The sequence below is a fragment of the Callorhinus ursinus genome, unplaced genomic scaffold (genome assembly GCF_003265705.2).
Source record: "Callorhinus ursinus isolate GAN/ISIS: 27379988/994484 unplaced genomic scaffold, GSC_fseal_2.0 scaffold110, whole genome shotgun sequence".
NCBI lineage: Eukaryota > Metazoa > Chordata > Mammalia > Carnivora > Otariidae > Callorhinus > Callorhinus ursinus.
In genome coordinates, this window is record NW_027397172.1 from 373,544 (window position 1) to 397,156 (window position 23,613).

Genomic DNA, 23,613 nt, shown 5'->3' on the forward strand with positions numbered 1-23,613 from the left:
ATTCAGGTTATAGGTCAGCCTTCGGGGCTAAAGATGAACATTTTTCTGCTTTTATCACGTCTCATGCCGCAGGCAAATGCGGATCAAATGGCGGAGAGGAGACAAACCGGTCCCTGAAGGGCCGCGCGGGGCCAGTAGAGGGCGCTGTGGAAGCGGCGGAGGGGCGCGGCGGAGGGGCGGAGGCGCGCGCGCAGCGCTCAGCTTCTTGCCGGGCGCGTATATGGCGGCGCCGGGGGCAGGCCCCGGGCCGGGAGCGCCCCCGGGGCTGGAGGCAGCCCTGCAGAAGCTCGCGCTGCGGCGGAAGAAGGTGCTGAGTGCCGAGGAGATGGAACTGTACGAGCTGGCGCAGGCGGCGGGTGGTGCCATCGACCCCGACGTGTTCAAGTGAGCGCGCGCTCGTCCTACCCCCAGACGCCCCTGCTCTCCCGCTCCCCTGCCCCGGCCTTTGGTCTGGAGGGGCCCTCCCGCCCTTTTCGGACCCCTTTGGGCGCCCAGAGTAGAGTTGGGGTCCTGAGGGAGGTGGCCGTCCTAGGCCCGGGCAAGGAGGGCTCACTGTCCACCGCCTGTGTTCTCTCCAGGATCCTGGTGGACCTGCTGAAGCTGAACGTGGCGCCCCTCGCCGTCTTCCAGATGCTCAAGTCCATGTGTGCTGGCCAGAGGCTGGCGGGCGAGGCCCAGGACCCCGCGGCCGTGTCTCTGCCCACATCGAGCGTGCCAGAGACCCGAGGTCAGAGCTGAGCCCGGTGCGCCCTGCCCCTGCGACTCAGGCGGTGGGTGGCAGGGGAGGGAAGTGGGCAGCGCCAGGCACAACGCAGGCTTGGCCCTGAGTGGCCCGGTCCTACTGTGGTCTTCTCCCCGGGACCTGCAGGGACCATCCAAGGGCTCCCCTCTTGGTTTCCAGTCCCCAGCTTTGGCTTCGTTGCTACCATTGAGAGTGCACATGTGCAAGTCCAGATCAGGCGGATGCAAAATGGGTGTCCAGGGTGGCCCAAGTAGGCTAGGCCTCATCTAGGATTCTGCCTACCTTCTTGGGTAGAAGTGCTTTCATTCCACAAAGACAGGAACAAGGTGGTTTTGGTTCCTGTTCTCACGGTGTGTACAGCGTCCAGGAAAGTGCTCAGGGAGTGGGCCAGGCAGAGGCCCTCCTGCCCCCTCTTCGTCTCTTCCCCACCAGGGCCCAGGTGCTGCTCAGGAACATAGCCAGCCGAGCTTCCTTCCTCAGATTGCAGGACAGGGGTCAGTGTGGCAGCCCCGGGCTACCCTAGACACACGGGGTGCGGAGGCCTGAGTGGGCACAGCACTGGGCTCAAGTTTCAGGGGCCTCCTCACTCTTGAGAGTCACGACTGGGGGATAAGCGGGTGCTGCTATGAGGGTGTCCAGTAGAGTTCCAACTGCGGCCTTCTGGTGTGTCGCATCTGCTCCCAATTTCAGAAACGCGCTGAATGCTTGGCCAGAAGCGCTCAGGCACTCACGGACGTCCTGAGAAGGGGCTGGTGTTGGGGTTGGGCGCAGGCTGGGCCCCCGTGGGTGGGAGTGCCAGGGCCCTGGGTACCCACGCCCCCTGTCCTGAGAGGCCCTGGGCACTGGAGCGCAGGCTTCCTAACTGATCCACACTCTGTCTACTCTCTTTGTGTCTCTCTCTGACCTCCAGAGGCCTCCTTTCTCTCTGCCAAGAACTGTAGTCCCCCTGCAAGGCCCTCCTTTTCCTCGGCCCCGCGGCCTGCGGCCTCTCCGGTTCTGCTCCACGGCCCAGCTGCCACGCACTCGCCTCTCTCTCCAGGGCCCCCCGGTTCCCTCCGGTTCTCTTGCTGCCTGTTCTCTCCTTTCGCAGGTTGCGTTTATTGGTTTATCTCTGGGGGTTGGTGCTCTTTCTTGTTTCTGTGGAAACTGCTGTGGCCCCCAGAAAGTCAGCAGCTTCGAGATGACCTGCAAGGGCAGGACCTTACAGGTCATTTCTGCCACACAGCTTAGAGGTCGGGACACGATTTCATGGCTCAGTTTATTAGAGACAACCTGCAGTTCTTCTAGAATGGGACCGACACCCTCTGCTACGCAGAGGCCGGCTCTACTAGGTGAGACTTGTACTCTGTGGAGGTGCCCTCACCCCAGAAGAGGACAATAGGCAGAGGGACGGGAGAGCCTTTACTTTGATGTTGAGGATAAAGCCTTAGGTATGAGATATGCCTTGGCCCCTTAAATGCTGTCACCCACCTGGACGGGTAGCCTAGAGGATAAGCTGTGATTACCCTTTCCTGCCTGCCTCCTGTACCAAGGGTACCTTCCATGGATTGCCATGTGTGATGAGGCTGGAGCCCCAGAACCAGCTGGGTGTGTGAGGGCCTGAGATCCCACAGGTGCCCTGGCTGTCCTCTCCATGTCCCTCCCCACATCACCTACCTCGCTGTTCTGGGTGCCACCTGGAGCTCAGGCCAGCTGGGTGGGGGAGGGCTAAGGGGGCAGGTCAGGGCAGAGGTGGGTAGACTACAAGGCTGAATTGAGGAATCAATGGGCAGAAGGGGAGAGAAACTGGGAACAGCCCTCCTCGTTTGAGGGGGCGTTGCCGCTTGCTCACCCAGTGACTGGGTACCCAGCTGGCTCTCAGGGCTGAGGACTCAGGGGCGCTCTGAGGTGGACACGTCCTCCTTCCAGGGAGGGAGATGGCTAGATCAATCAGTGGTGACAGAGACGGGAGGTAGCCAGTGTAGCCAGCCTTTCTGGAGCAGCAAGTGTTAATCGGGCTCAGAGTCCTGTTGCCCTGCAGCCCTTTGAGGTAGGGGGAGTGGGGAGGGCTCCAGCCAGAGATGCAGGCCCACGCCCCTGGTGGGAGCAGACCCAAGTTTGGAGGGGGGAAAAGGGGAGGGGAGGGTAGAGAGTCAAGAGGAAATGTGGGTTTGACGCTGGGAGCACTGGCAGAGAGGGGCTCTGACAGAGGTGGGAAGGAAGCCCTAAGCACAGGGATAGAAGTGGCATGGAGTGCTGGGCCCCATGAGGTTTTCTCAAGTGCTTAGGCCTTGGGTCTGCTGGGTTGGGCAGCCAGCAACCAGGATATGAGGACATGGAGGCCCTGGGGAGATGCCCAGTGAGGGTAGAGGGCAGCCTGGAAAGAGGGTTTGGTGGGGAGGCACTGAAGGGGAGTGGGGCACATGAGCGGGGCATGTGAGGGGCCATGCCAGCCAGGAGTGTGCGGTGGCCAAGAGGCAGAGGCTGTCAGAGACCAAGAGCTCTGAGGCCACATGTGCAGAATCTGTCCACACAGAGCTTGGGCAGGGTCTAGGATGGAGAAAACAAGGAGAGTTGTCAGAGTGATCAGTTGGGGGACTGTGGTAGTACTAGGATTGTGATGGGGGCTTGGGGCTGTTGGGGCTAACTGGCCTTAGGTTTCCCATGGAATCGGGGTGTGGAACTGCTGCAGACCAAGGGCTAGATGCCCCCCCCAGGAGTTTGATCTGGTAAGCTGCAGCAGGCACAGCGGGTCATTTGGGTTCCTGTCCCCTGGCCATCCAGGTGGCCTGTGGGGACTGTCACTAATAAGCTCACTCATTTCTGCCTTTACCAGGCAGAAAATGGAGAAACAGAAGACCCTAAGAGCACAGAGGGGGTAAATGCTTGTCTTGGTGGGGATGTGGTCACTGAGGAAAAATAAAATTCAGTTGAGTGTTCTCTGTTAAAGTTTAGGGAAACTGCATACCTTTTTTTTAAAGAATTTATTTATTTGAGAGAGAGAGAGCACGAGCGTGGGGGGGGTGCAGAGGGAGAAGCCGACTCCTCACCCAGCAGGGAGCCCGACATGGGGCTTGATCCCAGGACTCTGGGATCATGATCCTAGCCAAAGGCAGACGCTTAACCAACTGAGCCACTCAGACGCCTGGGAAACTGTATACTTTATTTATTTATTTATTTTTAAAGATTTTATTTATTTATTTGAGAGAGAGAGAGAATGAGAGATAGAAAGCACGAGAGGGAAGAGGGTCAGAGGGAGAAGCAGACTCCCTGCTGAGCAGGAAGCCCGATGTGGGACTCGATCCCAGGACTCCAGGATCGTGACCTGAGCCGAAGGCAGTTGCTTAACCAACTGAGCCACCCAGGCGCCTGGAAACTGTATACTTTAAAAAGATGTTCCTCCAGAACATGTAAGATGAAGTTTGGTGTGCAGAAGCTGTGAGCCTGACACAGAGCTGCGTTGTCCAATATGGAAGCCATGGGCCCCCCAGGGCTGGTGCAGCTGAGACTCACTGCAAGGTTAAGTACACATCAGATGGCCAGATGCCAGAGAACTGGCACAAAAAGAGAATACCTCACAAGTAATTTTTATACTGATCACATGTTGAAATGATAATGTTGCACATTTGGGCTAATTAAAATACATTATTTAAATTTCCTGTTTCTTTTTACTTTTTAACGTGGCTACTAGAAAATGAGTGACACATGTGGCTCACATCATATTTCTGTTGGACAACGCTGCTCAAGAACAATCACAACGACACTTTGCCCGGAACACTGAGTCAGGGCTGTATGTACACATGTAGGAGGGGTCACACCCCCCAAGAAGCATAGGCTACAGTAAGGGTTAAAGATGCATGGGTGCATGTCCACGGTGCACGAGTCCTCGTCGTTACGTCTGTATGTGTTCTGGAAGCACTGAATAAGCCCCTCCGGTGTACTCAGCCAGAAGGGGCAGCAGGACTGGCTGGTGGGTGTAGACCTGCCCATGGTAGCAGTGATGGACCGTCCTGGCCACTCCCTCATCCTGGCCACCAACCTTGCCAGCCAGCCTTGCGGATATTGGGGCACCTGCTGTGCTGCTTCAACCCCCTGTTCTTTTCCTTACTCACACAACATGCATCTGGTGTGCGCTCATGGTCACTAATATTTGGCCTTGGCAGCCCCACCAGCCCATTTGAGCACTAGGGAGCACTGGCACCATGAAGGAGAAAGGCCGCTCCTGGGCACCATAGACAGGATGGGAGCAGCAACCCGCACTCAGGCTTTCTGTCAACCCTTGATCCCCCCAGCCCTGCCAGCAGGGCTCGCGGGGATGGGGAGTCAGGATCACACAGGCCACACCAGAGGTAAATGGCACAGTAGGTCCCACTGGGGTCAGCCACCTCCCCAGCTGTAGGGTGTGTGTTTGAGGTTGCACTTGGGGTTTTGTTTCGGGGCAGGGGAGGGGAGACAGACTTTTTAACCTTCAGGGGTCATTGTCTTCAACTGTTTGAGGGGCGCTCAGGTATTGGGCCTGAGGGCATATCACCCCTCCCACCTTTGGCTCAGCTCCATCCTCCATTCCCTCTGACCCTAATTACCCCACGCAGGGACCTGGGGCAGATAGGACCGGCTCCAGAAAGTCTCTTGCAGGGTCCAGGGGCGCATGGCTGAGCCAGGCTTAACAGAGCCGGTCTGACCACTGATAGGCCGTGCACACCATTCTCCTGAGACCAGAATGTCACTCTCCTCAACCTCCCCAGCTCTGCATAAAATGAGGCCTGCCTGAGTCTCCCCACTAACTGAGAGCACATGATTCCTGAAGGTTCTAAGAATTGCACAGAGCTGGATAAATGGTCTACTTTCATTGTTAGATGGTGCTCTTAATGCTTTTTATGGCTCAAAGTTACATTGGTGTCTTATTTCCAGGGATTATCAGCCTCATCAAGGTTAAAGATGAACATTATTTGCTGTTTTCTCCTTTCCTCTCATCCTTGAGTTTCCGGAAGGGCCCTGGTCACTATACTGAGAGGGAGAGGAAATTCCAGTGCGTGGCATGCTGAAGAAAAGCTACATTCAGACTCAGGCCCACATCTGAGATCCACGCTGCCATTTGCTGGGGTTGAGCTGTACTTGCAAGTCCTTCAGAAGTGCCCTGAGCTGAGTTTGTGGGGCACCTAAGTACCCCGGATTAGGCCAGGTGCTACAGATGAGTTCTGTCAGCCTGGCCCAGCCTGGAGAGGGACATGGCCTCAGAGTGGGCAAGAGCATGTTGGGAGCTGCAAGGCGGTGGGGCGCATGCACTCGTACGAGACAGGATCCTTGCCCACTGACCAGTCAGTGGGGACCAGAATATCAGCATTTGTAACAGGAAAAAGGAAATGTGTGGTGACAGCTCTCTACTTTGTGTCTGTCTTTTCCATGAGTCACTGGCAGGCTGAGTTGGCCCAGCTTCACCCCACCACATGTCCTCTGCCCTGGGTAACCTGTTATTACATCTTTGTTGAATCAACTGTACGCAAGCACTTGAGTGTGAAGCCCAGGGTGGCAAAGCAAGGGAAAATCTGAGCTGTCAGAATTTCAAGTGTGCCACCACTGTCACCCTTTCCATCCCACTGGGCAGCAGAGACCCCCTGTTCTCTGGAGAGGAGCTGTTCAGAAATGCTCTGTAGGAGGTCTGTCCTAGCTCTGCAGGAATCCTGGGAGAATGTAGTTGTATCAGAGGGCCTGGACAGCAGGTCTGATGCCCTGGAGGGCCCAGGGTCTGCAGTACTGCAAATGCAGGTGCCTCCCCTTGTTCAAGATGACAGATGGGAAAACAGGAATGACTTAACATGCCCCCCAAGAAACCTCATGGTGTCTTTTCTCCAAAAACCTACAAGTCCCCAGTGCAGGCTATTTGACTAATGGACTTTGAGGCTAAGGGTCAAACACAGGACACATACCCTGGTCAGAGTCTGCAGGGTGGACCCTGCCAGGCTGGAGAAGAGCCCTGGCCAAGGGAGGCCCAATGGGGAGGGACTGTGACCCAGTGGGTGAGCCTGCTCCCTGAGTACGTTTTGTCCACTGTGGTGTCCTCTGTCAGTCTTATGAATGCTGTCAACACCCTGAGTCCAGGGAAGCCATTCCTTTAAAATAAAGCTCTGGCCTAGGTGTGGTTGCATTTTCCTGTCTTCACAGAAAGAGGGTAAGGTAAGTAACTTACAAGTCAAGGGATATCTGCACCAGTGGTCTCCATCTAAATGTGACTGCCTGTGGTCAGGGCAAGTCTCGTTGAGCACTCAAGCCTTGGCAGGAACCCAATCACAGGATCCGGAAGCTGAACTTGAGGGCAAGAGGCCTGACCACCAAATGTTTGCAAAATACTTTTGAGGTGGGTAGGGAAACACCTGTGAGAAAGAGCGTCCCAAGACCCAAATCCAAAAGCCTGACTTCCATTCCTGATGGTTGTGCCTCCTGCACCATCAGTGCACGCAGTTCAATTGTGGGCAATCTGGAGCGGGGAATGCCGGGGGAGGCAGGAGGTAGCAGCCCAGCTGGTGAGCCCTCCTGCACTGCTGGTGGTCGGCTGAGTCCTTTACCTTTCCAGGGCAGGAGTCAACCAGCTGAGCTCACCTTTCCCAAAATGGGCCTTGTGGACTTTCCCCATTGCTCCTTGCACTGCTTCTGTCCTAGGACCCATGCTTGAGGGCCTCCTGACTCTGCCCAGGATTTCTCTTGGATGTGCCATCTCCAGGCAGCCCTCAGCCTCAGGGCTCAGGGCTGACAGAGGGTTCCTGGCTGAAAAGGTCGGACAGAGATGTGCTAGACGTAATGTGCAAGGAACATAAATGTAGTCGACGTGCCAACTGTGGAGTCAGCCCTGGTTCCTAATGGTTGTATTCTGTGTCTGCTCAGGGAGAAACAAAGGCAGCATGGCTCTGAGTGGAGGCCCAGCACTGGCAGAGCGCAGTGGCCGGGAAGGATCCAGCCAAAGGATGCCCCGACAACCCAGTGCCACCAGGCTGCCCAAGGGGGGCGGGCCGGGGAAGAGCCCCACTCGGAGCAGCACCTGAGATGGGCAGACTTCTCACGCCGTCCAGCTCTGGGCTTCGCCAGTCTCCTAGCAGAGGCTACCTGGGCTTTCCCCCAGTTGGTAATAAAGCTTTGTGAAAAACCGAGGGTCCATCCAAGCTGTTTTCTATCACCTTTTGAATATATTAAGACACAAAGATTTAGAATCAGATCTGCCTGGTGGGCCTGGCTGTGCTACAGCTGAACTAACTGACTTAAACCAGTGATTTCACCCTCCTGTACCTTATTTTCATGTTGGAGAGAAAATATCTGTACAGTTGGCCCTTGAACGACACAAGGGTAAGGGGCACCAACCTCCTGCATAGTTGAAAATCCGAGTATAACTTTGAATCCTCAAAGCTTACCTACTAGTAGCCTATTGTTAACAGGAAGCCTTACCGATAATATAAAGCCAATTAATACATACTTCATATATGTATTACATACTGTATTTCTTACCATAAGATGCTAAAGAAAGGAAAATACATTTACACTACCATACTGTAAAAAATCCATACAGTTGACCCTGCACCATTGAAACTCCTTTTGTTCGAGGGTCAACTGTATTCCTAGATCTTTTATAAATGGACATCAACGTGTTTTGCTGAAGGGAAAGTTGCAGTGCTTTTGCCGAGACTGTTCCTAGGGTGCTCAGCTGTAAGGGCCTGAGTGTGGAGGGGGGATGCTGTCATACAGGGTACGTGCACAGTGAAGTCAAAGATGAACTGTTGTAACCTAGAGCTCACCCTGTGGGTTGTGAATGCCGTGCAAAATACAGTAAGATCTTTCCCCCCTAAAAATGTCCTCACCCTACACATGTGGCCCACAGTGTTAGGGACTTTGTCAACAGCCCCATTCCACGGACCTCAGCTGTTCAAACTTCGTTCCAAACTCTTACCATGTGCCATTAACAGAGAAGCCTGAAAAATGACAAACACAACTGAAAATCTAACTAGGTTTCCTAGAATCTAGGGAAATCTTTGTGCCTTGAAACCTTGATTTGGAAACACTGTTTCCCCCAGGTCATGTCACATCAACAGTGGCTCCTTAAGATATAAGTAGTGCTGCACCAAACTCCTACACTACAGCCCAGGACAGCCTTCCATGTGGCCCAGCAGGCCTTGGGGTCCTACCCCCTCCCTGCCGGCAAAGACCTGTGTCCCACTGTGCATCACAATAGACAGAGGCTTCATGGAGAAACTTTAATTGTAAACAACTGGAAACAAGATGTGCTGCAAGGTGGCAAGAGGGGGTGAGGGGGTGGGGGGGAGAGGAACCCCTGCCAGCCCCGCTCCCATTCAGTATTCTTCCCCTTCTTCGGCCTCTGCTTCCATGGAATCCACACCCACCTCTTCATAATCTTTCTCCAGAGCTGCCAGGTCCTCCCGGGCCTCAGAGAACTCCCCTTCCTCCATGCCTTCCCCCACGTACCAGTGCACAAAGGCCCTCTTTGCGTACATGAGGTCAAACTTATGGTCCAGGCGGGCCCAGGCCTCGGCAATGGCGGTAGTGTTGCTCAGCATGCACACAGCCCGCTGCACCTTGGCCAAGTCACCCCCGGGGACGACGGTGGGGGGCTGGTAGTTGATGCCCACCTGCCAGAGAACGGGAAGAAAAAAAGTCTGTGAAGCTTCAGTCAAACCCAGAAATGGAGGATGCTTTCATGGAAACGGAAGACATGCAGGCGCCTTCTTCATGCCAGGCGAGGTGTCAGGTGAGCAGGCTGCTGGTTTCTAGACAAGGACAATGGGGAAAAAGAAGCCCTGGAGCCGGCCAGCCTGGCTCGGGCCCAAGCTGCCGGAAGGGCTGTGTCCCAGCACCTGAGCCATGTGAGGTGCTCAGGTAACAGGACTGTTTCTTCTAAAAAGGGATATTACCGGAATAAATGGCACTTAAAGTTAATCCTAAAAACAGAAAAAGAAGAAAGAGAAAAAAAAAGAAAGAGAAAGAAAGAAAAAAAGGAAGGAAGAAAGGGATACTACTTTCTATTCTTCAGATATTATTTTCTCCATAGGCTTCCATAGATGGGGATTCATTTCTGTAGCTGAAACCGCTTCCACTCGAGTCAGAGCACTATGGTTTTATCACGAGGGGAGATCATACCCCCGTCTCCCATCAAGTGAGCCCGTGTGTGCATCACAGGATGACAGGAGTGCTGTCAGAGGTCCGAAGACGGTTGCTACTGCCGCAACGGGAGACGGCCTACGTGTGTGCTAAGTAGAAGAAAGGGGTGATGTTCCGGGGCTGGGACCAAAGGGGAGGCATTCTAGAATAGTTTCCAAATCAGGGGACAATGTGACCCGAGATTTGGGCAGCAATACATAGGGTCAATTAGAACCGGGCTCAGCAAACATTGTCTATAAAGGGCAAGACAGCACATATCCGAGGCTGGGCAGGCCACACGGTCTCGGTCACAATTACTAATGCTCTCTTTGTCGCACAAAAGCAGCCACGATGACACGCCAATTAACAGGTGTGGCTGTGTTCACATAACATTTTATTTACAAAACTAGGTAGGTGGCTGGTCTGCCAACCGTGCTGACCCCTGAACCCAGAGTAGAAAGTGCTCTACTTTGGGTGAAAGGACCCAGTGCAGCGGGCCGACCAGAAGCGGTGAGTTCTGAGCCCACAGAGATGGCATGAAAAGCAAGGCAGAGAGAAGCCCATTTTCCCAGATGGAAAGCACTGACAGAGTTGAGTATTCAAGTACTGGACAAAGCTGCAAAGCGACAGCAAGTTTCCTATACTGTATCGAATGGAAGGTTGGTATAAACTACGTTGGAGGCAAACTCAGGCCAAAATTGTTGAGCTTACCAAATGAGAAATAAATATGTTGCCATTTTTTTCCAAAAAAATTCATGAAAGTTTTTCTTGAAATCAAACACTGCATGGGACATTTAAATTGGGTTTAATTTCTAAATGTCTGTGGAATAAAGTGGGTTTTCGTGACAACAATGTTTATAATAATGCCCCAATTTCAAATATCCACATAAATTGTTAAAATGCTTTGAAAATGTCTACATTTCTAAATCCAAACTACATTTCCCCACACTCATTCACCACCCAAAAGAAGGAACAAAAATCGTTCCAAAAATTTCCTGTTCTGTTAAAAAAAAATTCTCACCACAGATATATAGTGTGATTCCTCAGGAAGGAAGTTCAAAAGGCACCAATGAATAAATTATCACTCTGGCTCACTAATTTATAACCAAGGGGCTGGCTGCCAAGGAACGGGGGTATTCTCCACAAAGGGCATTCTGTGCTTGGGCTGCTGCTGCTGACAGGTAAAACCACACCACATTACCCAGTCCTACCTTGAATCCAGTCGGGCACCAATCCACAAACTGGATGGTGCGCTTGGTCTTGATGGTGGCGATGGCCGCGTTGACATCTTTTGGGACCACGTCCCCCCTGTACAACATGCAGCAGGCCATGTACTTGCCGTGCCGAGGGTCACACTTGACCATCTGGTTGGCCGGCTCGAAGCAGGCATTGGTGATCTCGGCCACGGACAGCTGCTCGTGGTAGGCCTTCTCGGCAGAGATGACCGGGGCGTACGTGGCCAGGGGAAAGTGGATGCGGGGGTACGGGACCAGGTTGGTCTGGAATTCCGTCAAGTCCACGTTCAGGGCCCCATCGAATCGCAGGGAGGCCGTGATGGAGGACACGATCTGCCCGATCAGACGATTGAGGTTGGTGTACGTGGGCCGCTCGATATCCAGGTTGCGCCGACATATGTCGTAGATGGCTTCGTTGTCCACCATGAAGGCACAGTCGGAATGCTCCAGGGTCGTGTGGGTGGTCAGGATGGAGTTGTAGGGCTCCACCACGGCCGTGGACACCTGGGGGGCTGGGTAAATGGCAAATTCCAGCTTGGACTTCTTGCCGTAGTCCACCGACAGCCGCTCCATGAGCAGAGACGCGAAGCCAGAGCCGGTGCCGCCCCCGAAACTGTGGAAGATGAGGAAGCCCTGCAGCCCCGTGCACAGATCCGCCTGAAAGCAAGCACAGACCGTGGGTCAGTGCCTGCAGAAGCCACACCGCCGACCTCCAACGAGCCACGGTCACTCCTCTTTTCCTCTGCAGGACGCTACGCGTTCGAATCGGCCGCAGCGCACACGCGTGACACTCAGAAGCAAAGCAAGGCAGACGTGAAGATGGGTGGACGATGGATGCACTGAAGCCACCCGTGAAGGAAGACGTGGACTCAAGATTCCGGCCTGGGGTTTGGCCAAAGTGACCTCCCGGTCCCCATCCCCGCCACCTTCCCGTCCAGGGCAGCGTCCACAGGAAGCCCTCTCGGCGCCCCCTTACCAGTTTCCGGATCCGGTCCAGGACCAGGTCGACGATCTCCTTGCCGATGGTATAATGGCCTCTGGCGTAATTATTGGCTGCGTCCTCCTTCCCGGTGATCAGCTGCTCTGGGTGGAAGAGCTGCCTGTAGGTCCCCGTGCGCACTTCATCTACAAAGAGGACGCGTGGGCCGCGGGTCTTTAAGGCCTGTTGTTAACTCACCGAGAGGGAGGGATTCGGGGACCCTCTGCATCTACCACGCACAGGCCGTGCCTTGGGGGTCGGCAGCATCGGTGTCTCACAGGAAACGTCTCTGTGTGACGTGCAGACCACAACTGCGGTCTGTGGATCTAGCAGGGGAAGTCCACTGGAGGTACAAAGTCCAATCTGACTGGTCCCCAAAGAAGGGAAAGAGCTCACACCTGCACACACACGATTATTTCTTCCCATCTGTAGCTACACACAAGGAGTGTGACTAAAAAGCCCTGACATACTAGACAGTCACCAGGTCAGCATGACCTCTGCCAGGCAGTCCCGTCAGGGCATCCTAGGTGGCCTGCGGTTCACACGCTTCAGGCTGACGTTCTGTCTTCTCCTGGGTGGCCCCTGAACGGTGCCCTCTCTTTGCAGCTCTCCCCGGCCACCACCTCAGGCTTCTCAGCTGGAGGATCCCAAGGAATGTTCTCTACTTACCTTCCGTGTCTAAGACGCAGGTCATGACTCTTGTGCACCAGCATCTCCATGTGTGCAGCGTTAAGGAGGGACCCGAGACCCGGCACCCTGAAGGTGGGGTCCACGCAACCACCTGCCTGGGTCTGAGGCGGCCACGAGTGAATCTGTTACCAGTCCCTCTTTTCTGTACATTAGGTTCTCCTAAATTAGGAGCCTCGGTGCCAAGGACACTTGAAGCACTAACCCTGTAGTTTCTCACCTAACACAGCCACAGGCGTATACTTGCACATCCCATCCTTTCTGTGGAAGGAGTCAAGGGAGCACAGGGAGGCCCTCCCACTGTCCCAGGAAAGCCACCCAAGTGCCCCAGTACCTACCGACCACGGTGGGTTCCAGGTCCACAAATACCGCTCTGGGCACATGCTTGCCAGCCCCAGTCTCGCTGAAGAACGTGTTGAACGAGTCATCCCCACCGCCGATGGTTTTGTCACTTGGCATCTGACCATCAGGCTGAATTCCATGTTCAAGGCAGTACAGTTCCCAGCAGGCATTGCCGATCTGGACACCTGCCTGCCCCACGTGGATAGAGATGCACTCGCGCTGGGAACCAGAACATAAACATTGAGACCTCCTTGTTTTCAATGCAATCAGCATTATGTGGCATGCAAATGAGACCCAAAATCATAAGTTAATATTTGTAAAATATTTTGTTGTCTTAAGATCTCCTCAGACATTACATCCCATGAGCTTCCATGATAATTTTATATCTGAACACTTATCTATCCAACATGGATGTATATACACTTAAACTATGAATAGTAATAGAATCACTATAAATTAGTCTTCCAAGCCATTAGTAAGTAATGTTAAAAATTTACAAAACAATGGCTTAGCAAAAATCAGACAAAATATATAAAATAACAGTTTATAGTCATTGGAAAACAGGCAGCACAAGACAGTGATTCAAACAATGTAAGCCTTAGCATTGTCCCAGAAGACTGCTGGGAAGTTTCCAGGCTGCATGGGGTGGGCAGGGACCCAAAGCCCAGGGACCTCCCCGAGTTGAGAGAGAATTCAGTGTTCAGGGAGGCCAAAGCATATAGAAACTATGGTACTAATAGTGGAGGGGAGAGAGTTGCAAAGAAAGAACCCCGTGGACATCAGCAGAGTCCCACTTGAGTCTACAGTGGAGAAGCACTCAGCACCCATGTGTGAAGGACTCCTGACCTCACATCAGTCATGAAGGAAAGGCCTCCTAACTCACAAAGCACTGAAGGGAGTCCTCAGTAGTGGGGCCAAATGAGACCTACACTAAAGGCTGTTTGGAACTCACCTAAAGCTTAAAAACGAGCCTCAACAGGATCAAATTATTTCCAGGTATTTAACAGCATCCCAGAAGAAAGCCTAAAAATAGTTAAGGCAATACCAAAAAAAACACCCCAAAACAAAAAACAAACCCTAGCACCCAACAATTTAAAATTCATAATGTCGGGGCACCTGGGTGGCTCAGTCGTTGAGCGTCGGCTCAGTTCATGATCCCAGGGTCCTGGGACTGTGCCCCACATCGGGCTCCCTGCTTGGCGGGGAGCCTGCTTCTCCCTCTCCCACTCCCCCTGCTTGTGTTCCCTCTTTCGCCGTCTCTCTCACTGTCGAATAAATAAATAAAATCTTTAAAGAAAAAAAATAAAAAATAAAATTCATAATGTCAATCTAAACTTAACAGGTATAAACACACACACACAGAATATATGACCATATGAAAAGAAAAAGTAATCAGTACAAACTAACTGAACTAGTTGATGACAGAACTAGTAGACGAGGACATTAAAATAGTATTATGTATCCATATCTCAGGAAGGTAGAAGAGAAAATGAGGAGAGATATAAGAAAGACCTATATCAAACTAATTATGATAAAAGAATGCCTGGGGGCGCCTGGGTGGCTCAGTCGTTAGTCTGCCTTCAGCTCAGGTCATGATCTCAGGGTCCTGGGATCGAGCCCCGCATCGGGCTCCCTGCTCGGCGGGAAGCCTGCATCTCCCTCTCCCACTCCCCCTGCTTGTGTTCCCTCTCTCACTGTCTCTCTCTCTCGTCAATTAAAGAAATAAAACCTTTAAAAAAAAAAAAGAATGCCTGAAATGCAAAAAACACACTGGATGGAATTAACAGCCTATTATATATTACAGAGAAGATGTGAGGGAGGGGCGCCTGGATGGCTCAGTTGTTAAGCATCTGACTTCCGCTCAGGTCATGATCCCAGGGTCCTGGGATCAAGCCCCACATCGGGCTCCCTGTTGAGCTGGAAGCCTGCTCTCCCTCTCCCACTCCCCCTGCTTGTGTTCCCTCTCTCACTGTGTCTCTCTCTGTCAAATAAATAAAATCTTTAAAAAAAATATGAGGATGACAGAAAAGTTCTAGAATAGAAGCGGTGATATTTATGGAACATATGACTGTACTTAATGTGACTGAATTATACTTAAATGGTTAAAATGGTAAATTTGGTACCATGTGTACTTTACCACAAAAAAGTTGATACTCAGCAACATGGATGAATCTCAAAGCAATTATAGTATATGAATGAATTCAAACAACAAAAAATAAACTCAATAATCCCATATTATAAAATTCTAGAGAATACACTTAAGAAGGTTATTAGTGGGGCAGGAGTGGCAAGAGGGAGTATTTTCAAAGGGGTAGGAGGAAATTTTGGGGGTAACAGGAGTTCTATTAGCTTTATTGAGGTGATGGTTTCATGAATTATCAATATGTTAGTGAATGTGAAACCTTAAAAAAAAAAAAAACTAACCAAGGGAGAGCCTCTGTACTGCTAAAAGATCAGTGTTTTAAAAGACCTGTTTTTTTTTTTTTTTTAAGATTTTATTTATTTGACAGAGAGAGACACAGCGAGAGAGGGAACACAAGCAGGGGGAGTGGGAGAGAGAGAAGCAGGCCTCCTGCTGAGCAGGGAGCCCAATGTGGGATTCTATCCCAGGACCCTGGGATCATGACCTGAGCAGAAGGCAGCAGCTTAACGATTGAGTCACCCAGGCACCCCTGAAAGACCTGTTCTAATTCTGTCTAGATTTTACTGCATTCAGAAGTTTAATCATGTAATTGGCAGTTTTCTAAATTAAAAACTTTACAGAAATACTAACTGGTAAATAATTATAACACAATCGATTTGATTGAATTAAAAATACATAAATGTTAAACCTTGTCAAATTATACAATTTATTTTTACTTCATGACAGTGATAGCTCAATAAAACTAAAAAAAGGAGGCAAAATAAAGACTTTGTCAGACATTCAAAAACTGAGGGAATTAATAATCAGCAGATCACTACTACAAGAAATGCTAAGAGAATTACACCAGACAGAAGGAAAACACTAGATGGAAAATTGGAACTACACAAAGCAATGAAGAATACCAAAACAGCTAAACATGTGGGCAAACATAAAAGACTTTTTATTGTATTTTTAAAATATAATTGAAGGTTAAAGCAAAAACAATGATTTACTGTGGGATTTATAGCTTGTATAAAATTAACACACAACCAATAGTAGCACAGAGGCCAAGAAGGAGAAATGGAAGTATACTGCTGGGACATGATATAATATCACCTGAGAGCAGACTGTGACTAACTGAAGATGTGTTCTATAATCCCCAGAGTAACCACAAAAAAATAAAACAAAGTGGTACAGCCACAAAACTAATAAAAAAAGATAAAAAGGAATCATAAAAATAATCCAAAAGAGTATATATACACAATGGAATATTATGCAGCCATCAAAAGGAATGAGATCTTGCCATTTGCAATGACGTGGATGGAACTGGAGGGTGTTATGCTTAGTGAAATAAGTCAATCAGAGAAAGACATGTATCATATGACCTCACTGATATGAGGAATTCTTAATCTCAGGAACAAACTGAGGGTTGCTAGAGTGGTGGGGGGTGGGAGGGATGGGGTGGCTGGGTGATAGACATTGGGGAGGGTATGTGCTACGGTGAGCGCTGTGAATTGTGCAAGACTGTTGAATCACAGATCTGTACTTCTGAAACAAATAACGCAACATATTTTAAGAAAAAAGAAAAAGAAGAAGATAGCAGGAGAGGAAGAATGAAGGGGAGTAAGTCAGAGGGGGAGACGAACCAGGAGAGATGATGGACTCTGAAAAACAAACTGAGGTTTCTAGAGGGGAGGAGGGTAGGGGGATGGGTTAGCCTGGTGATGGGTATTAAAGAGGGCACATTCTGCATGGAGCACTGGGTGTTATGAACAAACAATGAATCATGGAACACTACACCAAAACAAATGATGTAATATATGGTGATTAACATAACAATAAAAAATTTTTTAAAAAATAATCCAAAAGAGGAAAGAGGGAACAAACAGGAGATAAACAGAAAACAAATAGCAACCTGGTAGATTTAAACCCAACCATACCAATAATCACATTAAACATCATTACAAATTAAATGAAAATATCTAATTAACAGGCAGATTGTCAGAGAAAAAGCAAGACCTAACTATAAGCTAACTACAAGAAGCCCAGAGATAGGTTCAAAAGTAAAGGATAGAAAATGATATACCATGCTAAGGCTAAACCAAAGGCAAGCTAGAGTGGCTAGATGAACAGTATGGTTTTGATTTCATTTTCTTTTCTGCTGACACTGGCTTGCTATTAGCATACAGACTGACCTTGGTCTAGCAGAAGGGAGTTGGAATGGATGGGATGGGCCCATCAGGTGTTCCTCCAAGCCGGTTTAGAGGAAACACCACCCTGGATGAGGCAGGGCAGAAGGGCTGGGAGGAGTGCACCAGCACACGGCAGGGCAGTGACGTCACTTGGGCACATAGGGACAAGGTGGTGAGCCTGGAGCCTCCCACTCCGCCACTTGTGTCTCACTTCTCCAAGAGCACCACAGTGGGCGGGAATACAGAATGTCTAAGTTCCAGGCATTGTCCTTGGTGAGGGGGCTGCCTGGGTCACACCTGGCTGACAGCACACGGCTCACAGGAAGGCCAGGTGGAAGAGGGTACTCAGCCTGGTAGGGGACAGTGTGGGATAGAGCAGGCCAGGACCAACACTGTTGCTTTCAAAGCAAAGTATTTTACTAAGGAAGTGGGGTCATTTCATAATGGTAAAGGGACCAATTCAACAGGAAGCCATAACAATCCGTAATGGTTATGTATCATTAAAGTCACAGCTAAGAAGTTCAAAATATACAAAGAAAAACAGAACTGAAAGGTGAGATAGACAATCTACAATCAACAACTTCAACATTCTCTCAATAATTGAGTCAACCAGATGGAAATCAGTCAGGGCACAGAAGACCTGGACAACAGACTTCAACATTCTCTCAATAACTGAATCAACTAGATGGAAATCAGTCAGGGCACTGAAGACCTGGACAACACTATCAACCACACTGACCTAAATTACATTAGAAAATACTCCACCCCACACAGCAGAATAGACATTCTTCTCATATGCACAGGGAACATTTGCCAAGCAGACCATATTCTCCACCAAAATGAATTCCAAATTATTCAAGTAAGAGTTTGATCCGTAGTGGGAGGGAAAAGTGGATCCCAGAGCCCTGAGCAGCCCTGCTCCTGCCACCATCACCACAGCCCTGAACAACAAGGCCAAGACCCTCAGCTGCCTCGACCTCCAGCACTCCTGACAACAAGCCCAGACCATTTTAACCATGGGTATTATTTTCCCATTATCTAATTATGATCATATTACAGTTCAGAAATCTCAAACTAGGGGCACCTGGATGGCTCAGTCGGTTAAGCGTCTACCTTCAGCTCAGGTCATGATCCCGGGGTCCTGGGATCGGCCGGCCTCCAAGTTGGGCTCTCTGCTCAGCAGGAGCCTGCTTTTCCCTCTCCCTGCCACTCCCCCTGCTTGTACTCTCCCTCTCTCTCTCTGTCAAATAAATAAATAAAATCTCAAAAAAAAAAAAAAAAGAAAAGAAAAAGAAATCTCAAACTACTTCAAGTTGTTTCTAATTTCCTAACCCCATGCTGTAATCTCCTAGCTTTTAGGACTGAAGGTCTGAAGCCCCAAAATTCGGCTTCTGGTCTTGTTTTTAGTAAGTGAAAGACAAGGGACTAAATCACAGCTGATAGTCTAATTCTGATTCAACCAGACTGCAATACTGAGCGCCCCCCCACAAAAAAAATTACCTTTAGAGGCAGGGACAAATTCTCCAGAAGGTACTCAACTTTATGATAAGGCTTAGGGATGCACAAAGTTGGATTTTAAGCAAAATTTCTGCTGCTGGGATTCACTTTAAATTCATCCTCAGGGCGCCTGGGTGGCTCAGTCGTTAAGCGTCTGCCTTCGGTTCAGGTCATGATCCCAGGGTCCTGGGATCAAGCCCCGCATCGGGCTCCCTGCTCTGCGGGAAGCCTGCTTCTCCCTCTCCCACTCCCCCTGCTTGTGTTCCTGCTCTCGCTGTCTCTCTCTGTCAAATAAATAAATAAAATCTTTAAAAAATAAAAATAAAAATAAATAAATTCATCCTCAGACACAAACCCCTCTAACAAAGACAAAGTACCTAGAATGGCCAACATATATTCACACCAACTTGTCACCACCTCCCCCTCCCCAGAAGTTTCCTAATTTAGTTTGTTCAACTAAGCACTATGAACTTTAAAAATCAAAATTTAGGCATTTCAACTTGAGAAGAACCTATCATATCAAGCAGCAATGGTGGAACAACTCTTCCAAAAGGATAAATCATGGTGTTTTGGGGCGCCTGGGTGGCTCAGTGGTTAAGCGTCTGCCTTTGGCTCAGGTCATGATCCCAGGGTCCTGGGATCGAGCCCCGCATCGGGCTCCCTGCTCAGCGGGAAGCCTGCTTCTCCCTCTCCCACTCCCCCTGCTTGTGTTCCCTCTCTCCCTGTGTCTTTCTCTGTCAAATAAATAAATAAAATATTTTTTAAAAAGCATGGTGTTTTTTTTCTTAAGATGAAAACTTTGCTAAAAATAACAGCTCCTAAAAATGATGAAATGCACAAATATCCTCTAATCTTGAAGCTTCCTTTTACCTGTATGGTAACAGAAGATACCTTTCCTTTATACTTGGAATAACTCACCTCTACAAGTGATTTATTTGAGCAGCTTGATTTCATGCTGTGCAATGACCAATAAGAGAAGCCTCAAAACCAACTTTTACAAAGGGAGAATGCAGAGGTTAGTACGAATTATTATATAGTGAATTATTATATAGTTTGTGTATATATATCTCTACACACACACACACACACACACACATTTAAAGTTTGGAAGCTACCACAGTAATCAGCAGAGGAAACAGGATGAGCTCTCAGCCTCAGTTAAGTGGGAACAAGTGAAACTTGAACTGGACCATGTGCAGTCCTGTCAGAAGATTGTTCTGGTTGCTCTCCACTGAAGGCTGTCCTCTTGGGCACTGCTTGTTTAGAAATGCACAATGACAGAGGTGTTGGCTAGGTTCAACTGATGTTTAAACTATTAATGTGTTAATTCAACCAACTATGTAGTAGATCTATGAGCTGAGGATATAAAAATGCATGACTTAAAGGCAGAAGCCTAGCCTGCTGTGGGAAGACAGGAATTATCGTATGTTGCCAATAAAAGGGAATCTGACAATATCTACAAAATCACAGCCATCCACTCCTGGCATCGCATATACACCTACACCAGTAACAAAGGGCACACGCACAGATTACTCATTGCAGCTTCATGTACAAAAGACTGGAAAAAAATCCAAGTATCCAGCGACCCCGAAAAGGTTGAATAATCTACAGCCATACACTAGAATACTAGGCAGTGGTAAACAACAATGCAGATCTTTGCGGATATGGAGGGTGCTGGATTTTTCATACAATGCAAAAACAAGGTGCAAGAGTGTATACTGTGTGCTACTTTTGTTTTTGTTTTTTAAGATTTTATTTATTTATTTAATTGACAGAGAGAGACAGTGAGAAAGGGAACACAAGCAGGGGGAGTCGGAGAGGGAGAAGCAGGCTTCCCGCCAAGCAGGGAGCCCGATGCGGGGCTCGATCCCAGGACCCTGGGATCATGACCTGAGCTGAAGGCAGTTGCTTAACCGACTGAGCCACCCAGGCCCCCCGTGTGTGCTACTTTTGGTGCAAGAAAGGGGACTATAAGCATATCTACTGTTTGGTTTAGCGCTAAGAAACCTCTAAGTATAAACCAACCCAAATAAATAAATAAATAAATAAATAAATAAATAAATAGATAAATAAATAAATAAATAAATTCACACACACCTTATCGAATGAAGGAAGCAAGATTTTTCTGCATATATATGCGTTTTCTACCATTCTTAATTCAAGACGCTGTAAATATTGCCTATCTATATATAAGCGCCCTCGTGACCCCACAGAGTAAGAGAAGTCGGAGAGAATTCGAGTGCAGCACCTGGTGTTGCTTAGGTAAGGAAGAGTCTGGAAGGGCGAGGGCAGCGGGCGCCAACCCCTGCCCCGCACACTCCTGGGTGGCACAAGCATCCCGGAGCTGCGGAGTCAGGGACACCCTCGCGCCCCCCACTGCCACCTGGGTCTGCCCCCCATGGCTCCACCACCCCCCGAGACCTCCCGTCATACCACGGTGGTCGCCTCCCGGTCGCACGCCGGATTTCACCTCCTCTCAGCGCAACGCCACGCGCCCAACTGCCTGCCCGCCACGCCGCGTCCCGCGTCCTGATTGGCTTGCTGCTCTCACGAATGCCATTGGCTCTGACCGCTTCAGGGGGCGGGTCCCAGGTCGGGACCTAAATCGTGATTGGCTATTTTCTTGACCGGCGAACTCGTCTTTGATTGGTCATCACTTTGGGCGGGAAGTGGCGACCTGGTGGCGGGAATGCAGTGGCTGAGCGTCTCTTGGAACGTTGGCAGGAAGCTGTGGGACTAATGCCCGCTTAGGGACTGTGAAGGGGTTGCCGTGGGGCGCCCCTGATTAGGGGTGAGGCCATGCTACCATAGCTTACCCCGCCCGAGCCCCATATGTTCGTCTGTAAAGTGTAGTCTTCCTACATTTTTAGTTTTTACTTGTACAGGTGTATTGGAAGTGACAAGGGCTATTAACGGTGAAAGGGTTTTGCAGTCTTAAGCTTGAGCAGATACATTTAAGGGTTATTTCGTTAGTAGCCTTTTACTGGTTCTGATGTTAGTATCCTGGGCTGGTAAGAATTTTAAAGTCCTGGGTCTCTCAGGGCCAGATGTAACAGGACTTCTGCAAGAAGATAGGATGTGGACCACGTGACAGGTTCTCTGCTGGAAGTGGCTGGGGAGCTCTAGGAAAGCAGGAAATGTTAGTTCTGCCTTCTAGGAGACAGGATTTACCTAGGTCTCAAAGATAAGTATTGCGAGTTTTCCAAGCAGCAAAGAGGCATAGGTGGCGTGGGCAGAGCGGGCCTGCGGACAGGGAGGTCTGAGAGGTGCAAGATTCATCCAGGAGCACATAGACTGTGGAGAAGAAGTTGACATTGAAGGTTCTGGGTGGGGCCGGCATGACCGTGGCCAGACCAAGGAGTTTGGTTTTACTGGGTGGGTTGGAAACCAGCCACAGATGCAAATTGGATTGGCCGGTTAGGGAGTGCATACGGCCGCAGGGTGAGGATCGGGGCAGGAGACCCCACATTGCAGAAAGCCAAAGAATTACCCACCCGCCCACTCACACACCTTGGTTAAAGGAAACACAGAATTTGCAAGGTTCCTGGAAGGGAGTTTGATGACCTGCATTCACTAACCCATTCCTGCTGCTGGTCCATGGGAGAGTCTATGTTTACCCTACAGAAGAAAAGAGCCCCTTCTCTTGGCTCTTCTAAGTACTACCTGAATGAACTAAAATTTTCATATAGAAGGCAGGACCAATTGAGAATATTGGCAGTATTGAGAATATAACTCAATAAAGAATATAATAAATATTCTCATATTGAGAATATAATAAATAAATACAAAATATATATAATAATATAAACAAATTCCATTATAATAATTTATAAATATAATGTAAAAAATTTCAAAAACACAGATGCAAGATGCAGATTTCCTGCTCTACCTACCACTTCTACGTCAATTGAAGTATGAGGTAATGTTCACAGGGGCAGTTCAAATGGTCTGGGTTTGAGCAACACATCCACCATGCATTCAGTAGGAACAATTTTCTGGCTCCACACTCCTCCCTTGCTTTGGCAGATTTCAGATAGAGTGTGGTCTGGAGGTAAGAAGAATTAGTGTGTTGAGAAAAGTGTATTGACATAAGAATATGTGGGGGTGCGTGGCTAGCTCAGTCAGTGGAGCATGTAACTCGTGATCTCAGGGTGGTGAGTTTGAGCCCCACATTGGGCAGGGAGCCTACTTAAAAATAAATATATTTATTTATTTATTTATTACTACTTGCAGATTCCAGAAGTGCAGAGGTGCAATTGAGTGGTGGCAGGGTCAGGGTGTGGGGTGAGGAAGGACAAGTCTTCTGTCTAGGGTCACAAAACAACAGGAGATAGAGAGCAGGGTAGCAAGCACCTATTATTCATAAGGTGGTTAGGGTGGAGGTCACTAACTTTTCCCGGACTTAACTCTCAGTAAATATTTCTATGTTTTATACATATTTTTTAAAGATGTATTTATTTATTTTCACTAATGGCTAATGATGACAAGAATCTTTCCATGTGCTTATTGGATGTTTGTATATTTTCTTTGGGGGAATGCCTACCTAGATCCTTTACCCATCTATATTTATATATATATATTTTTTTTTATTATTTGAGTAGGGTTGACATACAATGTTACATTAGTTTCAGGTGTACAACTGAGTGATTTGACAAGTTTGTATATTATGCCATGTTCACCACAAGTATATCTACCATCTA

General features: G+C 49.3%; 2 protein-coding genes across 2 annotated transcripts; one reads left to right on the forward strand and one right to left on the reverse strand.

The window, feature by feature from the left end:
- The first annotated feature begins 205 nt into the window (after positions 1-205).
- Positions 206-7,861, forward strand: MZT2B (mitotic spindle organizing protein 2B). The gene is made up of 3 exons (XM_025857283.2): positions 206-384; positions 579-727; positions 7,601-7,861. The coding sequence occupies exons 1-3, from the start codon at positions 221-223 to the stop codon at positions 7,756-7,758; spliced, it is 471 nt and encodes a 156-aa protein (XP_025713068.1). The 5' UTR covers positions 206-220; the 3' UTR covers positions 7,759-7,861.
- A 1,193-nt stretch (positions 7,862-9,054) lies between these two features.
- LOC112812493 (tubulin alpha-3 chain-like) lies at positions 9,055-21,457 on the reverse strand. The gene is made up of 5 exons (XM_025857282.2): positions 21,347-21,457; positions 13,099-13,321; positions 12,071-12,219; positions 11,071-11,751; positions 9,055-9,351 (listed from the first exon to the last, which is right to left on the reverse strand). Exons 2-5 carry the CDS (start codon positions 13,217-13,219, stop codon positions 9,055-9,057), a joined length of 1,248 nt encoding a protein of 415 aa, XP_025713067.1. The 5' UTR covers positions 13,220-13,321; positions 21,347-21,457.
- Positions 21,458-23,613: the final 2,156 nt, after the last annotated feature.

Bases quoted from the DNA above. Each gene is read 5' to 3' on its own strand.
- MZT2B (XM_025857283.2), top strand. From the start codon at position 221: ATGGCGGCGCCGGGGGCAGGCCCCGGGCCGGGAGCGCCCCCGGGGCTG. The intron at 385-578 runs GTGAGCGCGCGC...TGTTCTCTCCAG, and splicing joins ATCGACCCCGACGTGTTCAA to GATCCTGGTGGACCTGCTGA. The intron at 728-7,600 runs GTCAGAGCTGAG...GTGTCTGCTCAG, and splicing joins GAGCGTGCCAGAGACCCGAG to GGAGAAACAAAGGCAGCATG.
- LOC112812493 (XM_025857282.2), bottom strand. From the start codon at position 13,219: ATGCCAAGTGACAAAACCATCGGCGGTGGGGATGACTCGTTCAACACG. The intron at 12,220-13,098 runs GTAGGTACTGGG...TCCTCTTTGTAG, and splicing joins CCTGGAACCCACCGTGGTCG to ATGAAGTGCGCACGGGGACC. The intron at 11,752-12,070 runs GTAAGGGGGCGC...GCTTGCTTTCAG, and splicing joins TGGACCGGATCCGGAAACTG to GCGGATCTGTGCACGGGGCT.